This window comes from Oxyura jamaicensis, chromosome 1 (genome assembly GCF_011077185.1).
Source record: "Oxyura jamaicensis isolate SHBP4307 breed ruddy duck chromosome 1, BPBGC_Ojam_1.0, whole genome shotgun sequence".
Classification (NCBI taxonomy): Eukaryota; Metazoa; Chordata; class Aves; order Anseriformes; family Anatidae; genus Oxyura; species Oxyura jamaicensis.
The window spans coordinates 81,029,055-81,045,247 of NC_048893.1; the positions used below are offsets into that span (position 1 = coordinate 81,029,055).

Consider the following 16,193-nt stretch of genomic DNA (forward strand, 5'->3'; position numbering starts at 1 on the left):
ATGGACATGATTATGGTGGGGATTACTTTGACCTTAAAGGCGCAAGGATCCTGTTCTCTAAGGGCACAGAATCCCTAATCTTGACAAAGGACAGAAATGTGGCAGCTGGGATGTTAATGGTAAGACCTGGTGCAGCAGCCACTCCTCACAACCTGTGATGGTATTGAGCAGCTGTGTATCTGGATTCAGCCTCTGTTCCCTGCTAGGTGCCACCCTGCTGATGGATTTTGAACCACTATGTGCTCTAGCAGTCGGGGGTGGGAAGAGGGGGGTGACAGAAAAGATCTACCTGGCTTCTTGAGCCTTGTTAATGGCTATGCCGTCATTTCCAAGATCTCTGCCTTTCCCAGGTATGAAAGGTCTCATGAGTACAGAGGGGACGAATCACTTCCCTCGACCTATTGGCACAGTATGTTAAACTCTGGCTTCAGGCAGGTTGCTTTCCAAAGGGGGAATAGTACACCCCCTTTGACTCTTTCAATCCTGGTTCCTCACCTGCTGCTCTGGGTTCTGCTGAAATTTTTTGCAGCTGCTCCGGGCTGACATTGATCCGGGCACGGCAGTGCCTTTCGATCAGTGGTTTGAGGGACCGTGGAAAAGGGGAAAGAATGTGAAGGAAAGGAGAAAGGGCAGATCTGTACCTCAGTGGGAATAGATTTTCTGTCTTCACCGCCTTTTGCTGAGTGAGTGCTAGTTGTGCTTGGGGCTTTTGCTTTCACCAGAACCCCAGTTTGATGAAAATTCACTTACTGATTACAGATGTAGGTTATTAATCAAAAGGAAGGGAGTGCAGAGAATTGCATGGAGACAAAGAAAAAAAAAAAAAGGTATGTGTGCACAACCATTTATTTACTCCTGTTTCTGTCTTTAGACAAGCTGTGAGAAGCCTGAAGTTGTTTTAAGAAAGCAGGTGAAGTCTGTGTGCAGAGAAGGTGTGCTGCAGTAATTGAAGTGCCTGAAAACGAGAACACAAACACACGATCAGAAAGCCCACTTCTGATTAAACCACTACAACTTCTGCATTTAGACTTGAACAACCCCAACTCCCTCAGCCTGTTTTCGTAGGAGAGGTGCTCCAGCCCCTCGATCATCTTCGTGGCCCTCCTCTGGACTCGTTCTAAGTTGAACGGGTTCACGCCACGCTGGGTGGTCACGTAGCTTGGCGGTAGAGCCCAAGGGGTTGCAGTGAATGGGGCTACATCTGGCCGGCAGCTGGACACCAGTGGAGCTCCCCAGGGAACAGAGAGCAGCCCAGCAGAAGGGGTGCTTGTTGACAGCAGGCTCAACGTGAGCCATCAGCGTGCCCTGGCAGCCAAGAGAGCACTCTGCATTTTGGGGTGCCTTAAGCACAGCAGCATAGCACGCCGGTCAGAAGAGGTGATTCTTCCACTACGTTCAGCCTAAGAAAGGTATGAAGGGATGTTCCCGATATGAAAGTCAAACGTCATGTTTAAGTTGCAAGGGGCATACTGCCAAATCGTTTTTATCCATCTGAAGGAGACAAAATCAGTTCTCGGTCTCTATCTGGTATCTGTCACCTTCCGACGAGGCTTGTTGGAGCACCAAAGCAAGGCAATTTGGCGATACTTCTGATTCTTGCTAAGGAGCAAGTAGAGCACCTGGAGCTGAGATAGAGGAGCCTGCCAGTACTACCAAAATAAAAGACAAGGTTTTAAGTTTTCCATATATAAACATTTATCATGAAAATGGGAACTGTTAGAGCTACTGGGAAATTTGTCCTTGAATAGTTTCGGTGGTAGCCCAGAAGCTCTGCACTTTTTAAAGCCGTAAAATATTGGGGAAGTAAGATGAACACAGGAAAATTAACCTTGTGCCAATATTTGTAAACAGTAAATGAGATGATATCCATAGCCGTAAATCAGTTAAACTGGCATTAAGTTAAAATAAGAGAGTGAAAACGCAATAGGTTTAACAATTCAGATGGATGTATCAGTGTTCTCGTGCTGGCTTTCCCTCAGTTGTTCCTAACAACTCACATCTCTTCTGATGCAGTCGTGGGCTGGGTTAACAAAGGCACTACGGGAACCTAAAGTTACACCAGCACATGCTATCTAACTTGGCCATGCAGGCCTGTTCTCTGATTTTTTATTTATATTTATTTATTTAACAACAAAAGGGCCTATAATATAACTTCTAGTTTAATGGTGGATTTCAAGTAACTAGGAGGAAAAGAGTCCTCAGAATACTAAAGTATTTCTAATAGGATGCTGTTCTGAAACTAACGCTCATTAGTAGTTTGATTAATGATCTGAAAGAAGAAATTAAACCCGTGCTGATGAAGCTTTTGGGGAACACAAGGAAAGAGGGAGGTAATAAATTATGGAAGGTGATGAGACACGCAGTGCAGCCCATAACCACAGTGTTTATTTATAAATGGTAAGTGGCTTTGGCTGCACTGAGAGCAGAAAGGCATTCATCTGGGAACATAAAGGTGTTAAAGATGGAAGACTTTTCGGAAAGGGACTCTAAAAAGAATTAGGGGGCTGGGAGATAACCATGTAAATTAATTCTAAATGCATAATTATTCAGTTGTACAAGTGCGGTGCACCTGGACACATCAGCCTGACATCACCAAGAAAGGAGGAGAAATTTTGTCCCCGTACCACAACAGTGAAACCATTGCATGAACAGTGGTTTGTCTGAGAATCCTGCTCTGAGAAAGACACCAAGGATTCAAAGGAGTCAAGAAGGGAGGAACGGGCATGACTTGAAGCCTGGGAATGAGGAGAGGCACCACAAAATGAAATGAACTGCAAGTCCAGCTTGAGCCTGGGCTGGCATTACTCCATGGGAATGAAGTTTCTGACAGTAGAGGGCTCTTTAACCTAGCAGAAAACCTGCAGCTTCCTAATGAGGAGGCTGGAAAGGAGGTGCAGGCTTTCACTGGAGAGAGCGATCATTAGAAGACATCTGGACTGTCCAGATCTTGCTACACCAAAACCCAGATGGGGATGCCTCAAACAGAAATTGGAGAGCAGACACGGGAACTGGGGTAGGTCGTTTTCAGGAAGCCTCATGAGAAGCCAGACTTCGTGATTACATTGTTCCCATCAGGCTTTAAAAATCCATGAATCAGAGAAGAAAAGCAGGCCAGCACAGTACTAGACTGCAGGGAAGGGTGGGAAAGGGAGGAAGAAAACTGGTGACCTAACAAATACTTCAAAGCAGAGAGGACAAAGGACAGAGTTGCAGGAAACAGCTGTCTGTAGGCATGATGCTCTGTTTGGGAAATAAATATAGATTGCGAGCCTGGAGTGTGAAATCCCCAAACCAAATAGCTATCCCACAGCACAGACTCAGGTATTGGAGGACAGCAAGGTTTAAAATAGATCTCAGTACGGAGTCTGGGTTAAAATCACTTGTGTGGTTTTTCAACGTTTATCTATCTTCCAAAACATTCTGAAAAATTACTTAGTTTTATTTTTCATCCCTGATTTAAATGTAATTTTTTTTTTTTTTCCCTCCTGGTGATTTTCTTTTATAAAGACAACGCTTCACAAAATATCCCCATGGGGAAACTCCGCTCTGATTATTATCACTTCCACTGTTTCCTTGCATCTGGCTGTTTTGGCTGGCTGGGTTTATGAATCCTGAGGGCACTTAATACAAGCCGACGGGGGCGAGAGGAGATACAAAGGAACAATCATGGGATCGACACTGCCTGTCTCCACCTGCTGCTGCCGTAAGCTGGAAGCAGCGATGCCAGCCTCACGATATCCATCCCCGGTTATTGACAGGGAAAAGGGAAAAAAAACAAAAAAACAAACAAAAAACAACAGACACATTGCCAGGCTGCATCAGAGTGTCACGTAGGAAGAAGTAGGTGGTCTTAAGGATGTCAGTAACAGCAAAAGGGACTGAAGTTAGTAGTGCAAAGTGAAAGGCACATACAAACTAAAGTCAAGACTGACTTAGCTGTGAACTCTTAGCTTTAAATGGGAGCCTCTCTTATTATAAGCAGCGAAAAAAAAAAAAAAAAAAAAAGGAAGACTTGGGATCACCAGTAAATGATACAATAACTGTAAGCGCTTTCTGCAGCATCAAGAGAAAGACGAACACAATCCTGAAGGCATTTATAGCAGCTATAGGTATGCGTTACTGCTGCTGTGCAAGACGTTGATAAGACTTGATCAGTGGATGAGAACTGTGCTTGTTTCTAGCCAAGAAAGCTTAATTTGAAGTGCGAGTAAGAGCTTGTAGGATACGACCTATGAAGAGCTCATAATATATGAGGAGACAGGTTAGGCAAAGTGAAGTCTATACACAAGGGAGAGAGATACCAGGGAGGAAAAACAGTTTAATCTAAAGCCACATTGGCACGGGAACAAGAGAATATAAACTAGCTGTGAATACATTTAAGCTGGAAATTAGACCAACTTCCTAACCACGACAGCAGTCAGGTTCTGGGGCAGCCTTCCAAGAGGACTACTGGGGACAATAAAATTAACCAGCTTCTGGTTGGCACTGGAGAAGCTTGCGCAAGGGACAGTGACACAGTACCAGCAGCGGGAAGAGATCACAGCCGGTCACTGGGAGTCTCCTTATCAATCCTGCTCCTTTCAAATGGATGGATTGTGTGTCTTCCTGCATCCTGAAGCCATTACTAAATGCCTCAGGAGTCAATGCAAGGAATCCCACAAGGAGGCAGGGCGAGGGCTTCCCAGAAATAGATTTTCCTGATCTGTAGGGGATGGGGCTTCCCTTGTGCTTTGGAGCAGGAGGGCCTAGAGGTGCTTTTAACACATGCACAAATGCTACAATAATGCTGGACGCTCGTGTTATCCATGTGAGGTTCACAGTTCGTGAATCCAGCTGACATTTTGGTGCTAAATGAATTGCTAACCAGCGATTTCTGGCAGGCACTTTGAGACACGCCGGCCCATCCATTCTCCAAAAGACAAACACGAGTAACCTTTCATATGTCTCATTTGGGGAACAGCGACAAGGACAGCCTCAGCAACCCCAGCAAACAGCCCGGAGCCCTACTGGGAGCTGTTGAGCAAAGAACCCACCTCTGCCTCTGGAGCTCCTTGAGCTCAGGGCAGACAAGGGGCAGAGGCAGCTGCTGAGACCTTGGTGCGACCCAGAGCCATTGCAGTGACTTCCCAGCCTTCGTGTCTCTTGCCTGGACCCCCCAGCCCCTGCCACAGCCTTCCTTTTCGTATCCTGCTCCAGGCTGAGCCCCCAGCTCCCCAAGGACCTCCCCAGGTACTTCCAAGCTCCTGGCTGAAGCTGCTGATGCCCGGAGCTGCAGGAGCGTGTCGCTGCAGCTGGCAGCAGGAGCCACAGCCGGTGATTTCTGCAGGCAGAAAGGTGGCAGGCAGCTGTGCCGCAGTCCTGCAGCTTCCAAAGGGCCACTCCGGGGCACGGTGCTCTACCAGAACAGGAGCAGACAGCTCTCTGGTAAAAAATTGTTCCCTGGTCATGCAGTAGGGAGAATTGCTGCCGTTAACCCTGCCTCCTAATAAAAACCCACGGCTGCTTCTCATCGTAGGAGATGGAGGTGTCTGGCAAAACCCAGACATCGCTCTCCACAGTCAGGTGTAAGTGGGGAGGAGCAGGGATGGAGCAATTCAGCCCCTGTCTGAGCGGCTGCCCTCTGCCCTTGTTTGAACCGAGATGTGCAAGTCCTGCGTATAATGCACAAAGAGGGCTGCAGCGAATGACTGCTCAGCCGGCCTTAGGCTTTGCATGCCAGGGCTGGCAGAGTTCCTGCTCCCAGAGCTGGGACTCGCACATCTCTTCACGCCTTCCCCTCTACAGCCCACTGAACCTCATTCTTTTGCCTATGCTTTGGCTGTCGTGTGTCCAGATATTTCTGTTCTGCTCATGGCCTTTCTCTTTGGGAGAAAACAGGGTTAAAAACACAAAGAGGACATTTAAAATTAAAATGAAAACTCACAATAATAATGCTCGGTACTTATCTCACTCTTGCCATCTTCAAAGTGATTTACAAATGTTAACTAATTAATTAATCTCCGCATCCTCCCTGACTGAAATTCAAAGTCAAGGCTGAAGCGAACAGGAAAACGCAAAGCATGGTTTTCAGGTGAAGGGCAAAGCGAAACCTCTGCTCCTGCCTGCTATTTGCCACCAGGCAAGGCAATTTGCAGCGATGTTTTCATTCTGCGCCGAGCAGCTCTCATTTATTTTTCAGTCATACAAAAGGTCTAAAGTAATTTTATCTGCTGCTGTCTGCTTCCTTTTTCTTAATCTCCCCTGTTAGCCCCTCGGTCCGCGACCAGCCCTTCCCAGGGGGCGGGAGATTGCGATGCCCGCAGACATCGCTGCCTCTCCCAGGCACTGGGAAATGCGGAGAGCACGGCGACCTTCCCCACCGAGGGAAACAGCTGAAGGTGACGTGATGCAGAGGGAAGAAGGCTCAAAATAATTTAAACAAAAGCTGAAGGTGTAGTCGCAACCCCTTGCTGCGTTTTATGGAAAGCAGGACTCATCAAGTAAACTCACTACTTCTGCCAATTAGTCAGGCATCCATGGGAGACGAACCTCTGCGCTCCTGCAGGCAGGTTCACATTTCCTGCCTGGACAAAGTTCAGGGACTTCTGTTGTCCCGTTCATTTTTTGGTGGTTTGCTCACGCACAGAAACCCAGGGTCAGGGAAACAAATGTTAGCATTGGCACAAAGCGAGAGGCAGAAGTGAGCGGGGGCAGCAGTCACGGTGTCAGCGTACATCAGCTTACGCTGTCACAGAGCCACCACGCAGTGTGACACCCGCAGCTGCCTGACTCCGCTCCAAGACAGTTTCAAGGATGCATCCTCCGAAGAACCTGATGGCTTTTTCAGGGCACCTCACAGCAGCCAATTTCACTGCTTTTTATTTTTATTTTTTCCCTGACAGACTCTTAGTATCACCCAAGAGTGGGTTAAGCAACACCTCGTCTGTGAAACCCCCCCCAGATGGTCATTAGCTGTGTTACTGTTACTTCTTTATCAGACGAGTCCCCTTATCACTTTCCATTTTGTCCGGGATCAATGGGTACATACTACTGATACAAACAGGAACTTTTTTCCTCAGTGTCTGCAGCTACCTCCAAGAATCCCTGAAAAGCACCTCCTTTAAATGTTCTGGAAGCAAAGCAGTTACACAAGAAACTCTTTAAATAAGATTTACATTTCATCCCTGCATTACAGACGTGTTCATAGAATGGCTTGGGTTGGAAGGGACCTTAAAGATCCCTTCCAAGCCCTTACCATGGGCAGGGACGCCTTTCACTAGAGCTGGTTGCCCAAAGCCCCATCCAGCCTGGCCTTGAACACTTCCAGGGATGGGGCATCCACAGCTTCTCCGGGCAAACAGTGCCTCACCACTCCCATAGTAAAGAATTTCTCCCTACTATCTCGTCTAAATCTCACCTCTTGTAGTTTAAAACCATTACCCCTTGTCCTATCACTACACCCCCTGACAAAGATCCCCCCTCCTGCTTTCCTGTAGCCCCCCCTTAGGTACTGGAAGGCTGCTATAAGGTCTCCCCGGAGTCTTCCCTTCTCCAGGATGAACCACCCCAACTCCCTCAGCCTGCCTTCCTAGGAGAGGTTCTCTGGGCCCGATTGTCTTCGTTGCCCTCTGGACTTGTTCTACCAGGTCCATGTCCTTGTACTGGAGGCCCCAGGGCTGAACACAGTGCTCCAGGTGGGGTCTCACAGGAGCAAAGGGGGACAACCACCTCCTTCACCCTGCTGGCCACGCTTCTTTTGATGCAGCCCAGGATACCAGTTGGCTTTCTGGGCTGCAAGAGCACATTGCCAGCTCACGTTGAGCTTCTTGTCAACCATCACCCCCAAGCCCATCTCATCACACCTGTTCTCAAACCATTCTCCACCCAGCCCAGGTGTGCACTTCAGAGTGCCCCAGCCCAGGTGCAGGACCCTGCACTTGGCCTTGGTGAAGTCCATGAGGTTTGCGCAGGCCCAGCTCTCACGCCTGTCCATGTCCCTCAGGATGGCGTCCCTTCTCTTCTGATACTGACCACACCACACAGCTTGGTGGCAGTGGCAAACGTGCTGAGGGTGCACTCGATCCCACTGCCCCTGTCACCGACAAAGATATATATCAGCGCCGGTCCCAATGCTGACCCCTGAGGAACACCACTCGTTACTGGTCTCCACTTGGCCATTGAGCCATTGACCACAACTCTTTGAGGTCATCCAGCAACCATCCAGCCCGTTCCTTACCCACCGAGTGGCCCAGCCACCAAATCCACGTCTCTCCGAGTTAGAGACAAGGATATTGTGCAAAGCGTCTGACACGGTCCCACACAAGCCCGGGTAGGTGATGCCAGTTACTCTTCCCCTACCCACCAATGCTGTAACCCCACTGTAGGCGGCCACCGGGTTCCAACAGAATCTGCTATTCTAACGGAGCTCATGCGGCACTTTCTTCTGGAAGGAGAAGTACTTGGAAGGTACCGCACCCACCAAGCGGGACAGGGACTCTCACCATCATGGTTTATTTTGGAATATCCAAATTCAGTCAATATCAGTATAAAGAGGCACCATCACAGGAACACAAGTCTGTATAGATATGTCCATAGATCTATATTTTTATTGTTTTATATATATTTATAATATATTTATATATTTTTAAAAGAATCCCTTCAAAAACTACCCTCCCACCTAGCAAAACAAAGTTTAAACAACCAAAGATGGCAGCTGCATCCTGGAGCAAAGTGTCCCAGGGGTCTCATAGAGCCAAAATGATTGCTGAGCACCAGTGCACTCTTTCCAAGCTTCTGTGATGCCCTACAGATGCAAAGGTGACTGACGGACTTTTATGGCTCTTTAAATTTACCTGTCAGAAGACAGGGAGAGAGAAAGAAACACATGATCGTGATGATGGGAGCCTGAGGGGCAGGGGAAACAGCAACGCATTGAATTGGAAGCTTAGTGTGTGAAATGCTATGATGAAGAAGAGGGAAGCACTGCCTGGAAAAGAAGTAAAGGAGATAGGAAAGAGAACAAACATGCAGAAGAATTAGTTGGCAAGATGGATCTCAGAGATGAGCTCAGAAGCATCACACTTGGGACCCTTGCTACCCCTCCATCCCCCAAGTCTCTTCCTCCTACCCTCCCAGTTGTGAAGGGAGATCCAACTAGTTTGATTTAGACCAAATCTTCGCACTGCCCCGGAGCCTGTGGAGAGAGGAAAAAAAAGAGAAATCAGACTGAACACTGAATTTCATGCCTGACTTCCTCTGCTAAATGTACACAGAGAAGAGCAGCTGACATTCTTTGTGAAAGAAGAAGAGAACGCAAGGAAGGCTTATGAACTCGGCTTCAGATCAAGAGCTGCAGAGACCTCACTCCAAGTTAGCAGGAGACAGAAGTCTGCTGGGACCATCCCACCTCCAGGGAGCAGACCCCTGCAGTCCCTCACCTTACTGCTTTGTAACAGAACCCCCCTGAATGCGCACAGACAGTGGCTCTATTTGTTTGCCACCACTCCTCACCCTTTGGCTTTGGAAGTTTTCTTGCTGGCCTGGCGCTGGTTGGTGCCAGGGGCTGGCTCCCTGAGCTCTGTTAGGTGCTGTTCCGGGTCTTGGGATGTGGCTGCTGCAGCAGCTGCTGTTGTCACTTTAATTGTCTTCTTCAGATTTGCTACCTGAAACAACAACAGAACAAGAACCGAGGAATTTCCTCATTTTTTTCAAGAGCTGCAAACACAGGTCAAAGTGCTAACAGCTGCCCAGACCTCGGCACTGCAGAGGAGTGTTTAGCTGATTTAGGGTTCTTCAGGCACAACCACGCAGGGGGTTGCAACCTTACTTAAGCAAAGACCGTAACAATGACAAAATACTGGTTCCAGTCATTTTTAAGTGAGGGGTACTAGCAGCTCCCTCCTCAGCCCACTCACCTCGCTCTCTATCTGCTGCTTAAGTGCCAGCTGTTGCTCTTTGTGTTGGTTGGCTCGGCTGACCTGCTCTTCGATGCCAGACAAGACAACTTCGCAGCCCTGGCACCTGTGGAGAAGAGGTAAAGCTGAACAGGACAGGTCATTTACACTGCACAGAAAAAAAAACGTGAAAGATGACAAATTTAACTCTAGAGACCAGAAAGCCTTGAAGGCTTCCCTGCCTACACCAGGCAGTGAAGGCACAGGGGCAGCAGTCCAATGTAATAATATAGTGCCATTATTACCTGGGAGGGGGACAAATAACAAAGTCACACTAAGTTAGGAGCTACAGATGTATATTCAGAAAGCCTCCTGCTGGCAGCCAGGGCTTGTTGCAAAGGTTGCTGCAGTTTTCTCACCCCTCCAGCACGGAGAAATTTGGAAAATTGTTTTCCACTGTGAGATGGGAAAGGGGATAGAGAAGGCCACCTCACTACACTACCCCCCAACAATACACAGAGAGCCTGGTGAAGCCCCTGACCACTCCTGCAACCTTTTTAGGTGTTAGTATGGGGGGCTTCCTCCTCACCACTCCTGCAATGTGCGGGTGATGGTGCTTAGCTCCTCCCTCCGGATGTCCCTCCCAATGCTGTAATCCACCTCCAGGCGCTGGTTCCGCTGATCCAAGCTCCCTCGCAGCACATCTGCGTACACAGCCTCAATCACAAGGTCCTCCAGTTGCCGGACATTCTTCAGCTGTAGCTGCTCCAGCAGCACTGAATAGGGGATGCACTGTGGAAACATGACAGTAACTAGCATGAGGTAATCCCAGAAGGACGAGAACTAGGGGTAAAATAGGGGCATTACCTTGATCTTGGCAGCCAGAGTGACGACTGACAGGTGCCTCAATTTATTCTTCTGAGCCTCTGTCAAGGGAGGGAGGTTTGCTGCTTCAGCTATCGCCAAGGGGAAAAACAGGTATTAGAATTTATGCCTCATCTTCCATTTCCCAGTCCTGCGACAGAAGCATCTGCACCGTACCCGTTTCTTAGAGCTTCTGCACAGCAATCCCCAAAGCGACACTTGGTCTTGGTAAGCTATCACCGCTAATTCACAGCTCTAAAGACCTTTTCCTGAGCAGCCTTTCCGTGCCTTATTTACGGAGGCCTCCACATCCCAGCGGGTACCTCAGTCTTCCCCCCCAGCTCCTCTAAAACGCCTAGGCCAAGATGTTTTTGGAAATGCCCCGTGCAGCGGGCACGCGGCAGCGTTAGTTTCCGTCAGGTCTGCACCGGCCTCAGGCCCACGGGGGCCGTGCGGGCCCAGGGCCGGTGTGGGGCCCGGGACGGGCGAGGGGCCCGCGCTCACCCAGGTAGTCGGCGTAGGTGCCGTAGGCGAAGATGGTCAGGAGGCGGAAGACGGGCGAGAACTCGCTGTCGGCCAGCTGCGGGACAGAGGGGTCGGGTCAGGCCCCGCGGGGCACGGGGCCGGGCCGCGGGCGGTGCCGGCGGCGGCTCGGGGCGGGCCTCACCTCCCGCACGGCCGGCATGTCCAGCAGCTCCCCGAAGACGTAGATGCCCGGGGCCTCCAGCACCTGGTGGATCAGGCTGGCCAGGGCGGCGCCGCGGGCGGCCTTGGCGAGCAGCAGGAACTGCTCCTGGCTCTGCCCCGTCACCTTCCCCTCGGCCGCCATGCCGCCACCCGCGGGGCTCGGCCCGGCCCCGCCGCGATCGCTTCTCAACGCAGGCCCCGGCCCCGGCCCCGCCGCCGGGAGCCACCCCCTGCCCGCCCCGCCGCGGCCCCTCCGCCGTCGCAAGCGGCCGCTTCCGGGTGTGGCGCCGCCTCCTCCTCCTCCTCCTCCTCCTCCTCCTCCTCCTCCTCCTCCGCCCCTCCGCGGCCCGGGCGCCCCCTGCGGGCCGCGGCCCTGGCCCCGAGGCCCTGAGGGGCCCGCGGGTGGCGGCGCCTGTCGCTGAGGTGCGCCCTGAGCGGTCACACGGGGCCGCGGCTCAGCCCACCCGCATGGGGTGTCCCGGCCCTTTCCCTGGGTCCCCTCAGGTCCGAGGAGGGCTCCTAGGGCTGTGAAGGCAGGTCACAGGGCAGCAGTAACGAGAGGAACAGCTATCGCCTTCCTACTGCTCTGGCCCTTTACTTAGGTGCAGCTCACCCTTACACCTGATGCATTCACTTACACCGGCACCGAGTGCATGCAGATCAGGTTAAAGTGTAGCCCTACTGATCTGTCGTGGTTATTGCTCTCCCCCACCCCCTTGCCAGCTCCTTCCATCTCAGTTTTATCTCTCTATCGATCTGTTTCTCTCACACACTCTGACAGGCTTGCTGCCTTTCATTATTAGTCAGATAAAGTCAGGCAGCCTGAGCATCCCAGCTACAGCAGCCTCCCTCCATTCTTCTCCTCCACTTGCACCCCATGTGCTGTGTGCACGGACCCCACGTCTTTTTCCTGCTCCTTCTTTGTCCTGCGTGGAGCTAAAACAAGGGCAAAGAATGAATCACGTCCTGAGCTCACTAAATCAGAAGGCTATCGTCTTAAAATACGTGAGCTCTCATGAGAGCACAGTAATTTACCCATAACTTAGCAAAGTCTTTGCCTCATCCCTACGTCAGGGTAGTGGGTATTGGGATTAAATTCCATACTCCTTGGAGTCATTATGTCCCATGCTTCCATTTCGTTTTGCTAAAAAAACACACACACAAGTGCCTATCTTTACGGTTACAGGGAAATTTTGAAATGAGATCTTTGTGTAACCCAAAGAGTCAAAAGTAGGAAGCAAAGGGTGAAGATGGAAGTAAGCCTTTACTGCATTTCAAAATTTTCAGATTAAAAAAAAAAATAAAAAAAATCTCATAATACCGTGAGGTTGTGGGTTATTATTTATGAGTGTTTGGGATTTCTAGTCCTCTCTGCAACCACCTCTGGCATCACCCTTCTCTTCCTCCCAGAATGAAAGCCCCGCTCTCTCCTTGCTGTAGACCCACCTTACTCCTCTGCCTTCCCTGCCCCACTTTAAAGCCCGCAGAGCCGTACTGTGCCATTCCAGGCTGTTTCTCTCTTTACCACTGCAGAATCCAAATAACTTGTCAACACGCTGATGGTATTTTTTTCTCCAGCCCTTCTCCAAACATATCCAGGGTCACATCTTCTGAGATGATTTTTCACAGCTCTCTGCAAACACCGCAAGCTCCTAGGCAAAGGCCTTGTAAGAACGAGGGAGCGAATCTCTTTGGGCAGGAACATGACTCGGAAGGGTTTTAACCCTATAACCTGTACTAGGGTAATGCACACAGGGTCGTAAGACCTGTACCTGGTTACACATCGGGCTGTGCAACGCCAGTTGCTTACAGAGGAATATAAAAGGAGGATAACTGCACGGTAGCTCTTCTTTCTGTATGCTCTCACAGCCCTCAGGACTTTGCAGATCAGGAACTCCCTTCCAGACAGGCTTCCAGTCATGACTCAAAGACTCCAGAAGAGAGAGGACCTTTCACTTCACGTGGTAGGATGTTTCTGTGATTATTAGTCACTCTTCATTGACTGTCTCTTGTTACTCTCTGCCAGAATACCTGGTATACTCTTCCTCGGGAAGGAAATCATGCTACAGTCAGGTCATGTCTCTTCTTGCCTTTTGATAAATTAAACAGGTTGACCTCTGTAAATTACTGAGATCTCCAGCCTTCGGATCATGTCTGATTCAAAGTTGTTTTGAAAATACAGACCATGAAGTAGTGAATGGTCTCCAAGCACGGGCCCACCCAAGTCACAAAGAGAGGTTTGATCATCTCCTCGCTTCTGCTGCTTAGTCCTGTCATTGCGTGGTCAGGCACCATGTCAGATCCATTGCTGCAGCCTGGCCCACGGGGACTGGGTTGATTTTTCTGTCTGTTATGATCCCTAAATCCTTTACAGACGAACATATCTACGAAGTGGACATCTTTCCCTGTCCATAGCCATACAGTTTGCTTTCAGTTGTCTTACAAGAAGTTTTATGAGAATGACCACCTTACTGAATGCAGCAGATCATTCTGTGCTGGTCCTAACCCCATTATTTTTAACACCCTAACAATATTTGTGCCCTCAGAAAACTGTGTCAGAATAAACTGTATCTATTCACCAAGCACTGAATAAAGTGTTGACTCATACCTGACCCAGGATTCATTCCTGGGCATCCACAGAAGAAACACCTCCATTCAGTGGTGGGCTTCCAGGGGCAGCCCCCTTTGCATGTGGTAAAACACGGTTAATGAATTCACTTAATCTCCTGCTCTGTTAATATTGCATAATGCTATTTTTTTCTCACCAGAAGGCTTTGGGATATTAATGCCTCCAGGAGCCTAGATAGATCTAAGCCATCACCTTTTCCAAAAAAAAAAACAAACACAGTCACATCAAAGACTGACAAGAACAAAACAAGTTTACGCAGCAAGATCAGTTTCCTCCAAATCAGACTGATTGGCATTAGCTGGAGAATCTCATATCAGCTCCTCTCTTGCCCAGAAATGTTCAGGTCTTCTGTTTGCTCTTTACAAATACCGGCACAGCGCTGCTCTTCTCCAGCCTTCTGGGAAGTCTCTGATATTCCGGAGCTTATTATAACCAGTGGTTTCGTGAGCAAAAGGACCGAGGAGCCTGGCTTCTCTATGGATGTGTCGCCTGTATTTTCTATACTTCCCACTGCCGTGCCTTGGACCAGGGTGTCTTGATGACACCCTTTCTGCAGTCTGCCACAGCTGCGAGTCCTTTCCCCTTGCCTGCAGTCTATGTCACTGGGCTGCTTGTCCAGTGCTCTCTAACATACACAGCTTTCTCCGTATTTTCTGCTTAATTTATTTTGGCCTGCTGGCGGGACTTCTCTGACCGGTGGGGTTTTGCCCAGCGGCGTGGCTACGGGCTCTCCTCCAGCACGGTCACCGACAGCATCTCTCCTCTGTCAGGCTGCCAGTTTTCATACAACTTACTGGAGCTTATTTACCTCTCAGACCCTGTTTCTTTGGTCAAACCTGGCTGAACACAGCCCACGGCAACTGACAGACAAGCAGATGGACAGACAGACAGCAGGGCAACCGCAGGGGCCTCACTGCCCTCAGGACACCATGCTAAATAAGAACAGCAGCGGTCCACTTGGCCTCAGGACTCTGGTGGAGATGATCTGTACACGATGACTGTACCAGACAGAAATAACAGCCGTGTGTCCTTCCCAGTGAAGATGGGGCAGGAAGGTACTTCATGCTCCTCACTGATCCTCATAAGATCAGTGAGAATTCATAAGAGTCCTGGCCAAATGCACAGCAGAGAGAATTTTTACACGTCCATCTTTTCCAACACCCTCGGAGCAGTACTTCATGCTTAACATCGCTCTCGTTATCCTCTTTCCACAGCTATCCACCTGCACCTCCACCAGCCCACTTGACTCCATCTCTTCACTCAGATTTCCCCGTGATTTCTTGCTAGCTGTCCTTTGAGCCCACCCCATCCAGAGTACCTCCTTTCAGCGTTCTGCTTGTCCAGACCTGTGCTCTGAAACAAACACGCCTGATCTAAGTGCCACATCAGCCCTTGTGCTCGCGGTTCCTGTCACCTCGACGGCTTTCCTGACTTCCCTCACACCTCCCAGGGTTTCCTTGGTCCCTGCAGCACCTTCCTCCTCCTCATTCTCTCCCCTGTCTCTGGCTCCTTTTGCTTCCTCCTGCAGTTTTGCTCTTCAGGGGGATTTTCAGTGTTTGCGTCATTTGGATTTTCGCCCTTTAACTGACCTTTCCCCGGTTGAATTTTCTCGTCTGTTTTGTGCTTCCCAATTATACTAAACACATTCGTCATAATTTGAAAAGGTCACAAAGAGCCTGTGTGGCTGAGGTAGCCCCTTCCAGAGCCTTCTACCCTCAGCTACCCCCCGACGAGTGGCAGGAGGGCGCAGAGGGCAGGGAGCCGGACGGAGCTCGCAGCGCACGAGGGTGCAGACGGAGCCTGCGGTGGGTGAGAAGCACGCCTTGGATGTGCCAGGGGCCGCCCCGGCCACGTCTGTACAGGTGGTTGTGGACAAGCGTGCAAGGATTAGCTGAGCAAGCCTTGTACAGATCACTTGTACGTGTCCCAGGAGGGTGAAAGATGAAAAGGCTGGCGAATGCGACGCAAGCCCAGATAATCTCTGACATAAAGCCCCGTGTACGTGAGGGGGACAAAAGCCGAGGCTCTCAGACACGCACATGCCTGTTGACACACAATGGCGTTTGTCTCGCCCAGCCCCAGGCTGTGACAGCTCCCCAGGCAGCGCCGTCCTCCCATGCCCCGACCACCGTGGGCGCTGA

The 16,193-nt window shown here is 50.0% G+C and overlaps 1 protein-coding gene and 1 long non-coding RNA gene across 3 annotated transcripts; both read right to left on the minus strand.

The window, feature by feature from the left end:
• Positions 1-827: 827 nt before the first annotated feature.
• Positions 828-6,523, minus strand: LOC118160886. The gene is made up of 2 exons (XR_004747726.1): positions 6,490-6,523; positions 828-955 (listed from the first exon to the last, which is right to left on the minus strand). It is a non-coding gene; the product is annotated as an uncharacterized LOC118160886 (long non-coding RNA).
• A 2,032-nt stretch (positions 6,524-8,555) lies between these two features.
• On the minus strand, positions 8,556-11,633 carry COPS7A (COP9 signalosome subunit 7A). Of its 2 annotated transcripts, XM_035314013.1 has the most exons (8): positions 11,404-11,633; positions 11,241-11,316; positions 10,740-10,828; positions 10,462-10,664; positions 9,894-9,999; positions 9,490-9,641; positions 9,107-9,172; positions 8,556-8,831 (listed from the first exon to the last, which is right to left on the minus strand). In XM_035314013.1, exons 1-7 carry the CDS (start codon positions 11,563-11,565, stop codon positions 9,133-9,135), a joined length of 828 nt encoding a protein of 275 aa, XP_035169904.1. In that variant the 5' UTR covers positions 11,566-11,633; the 3' UTR covers positions 8,556-8,831; positions 9,107-9,132. The 2 variants fall into 2 exon arrangements, with proteins under 2 accessions (XP_035169904.1, XP_035169897.1); XM_035314006.1 differs by having other exon boundaries at positions 8,556-9,172; positions 11,404-11,632.
• Between the last annotated feature and the right edge of the window lie 4,560 nt (positions 11,634-16,193).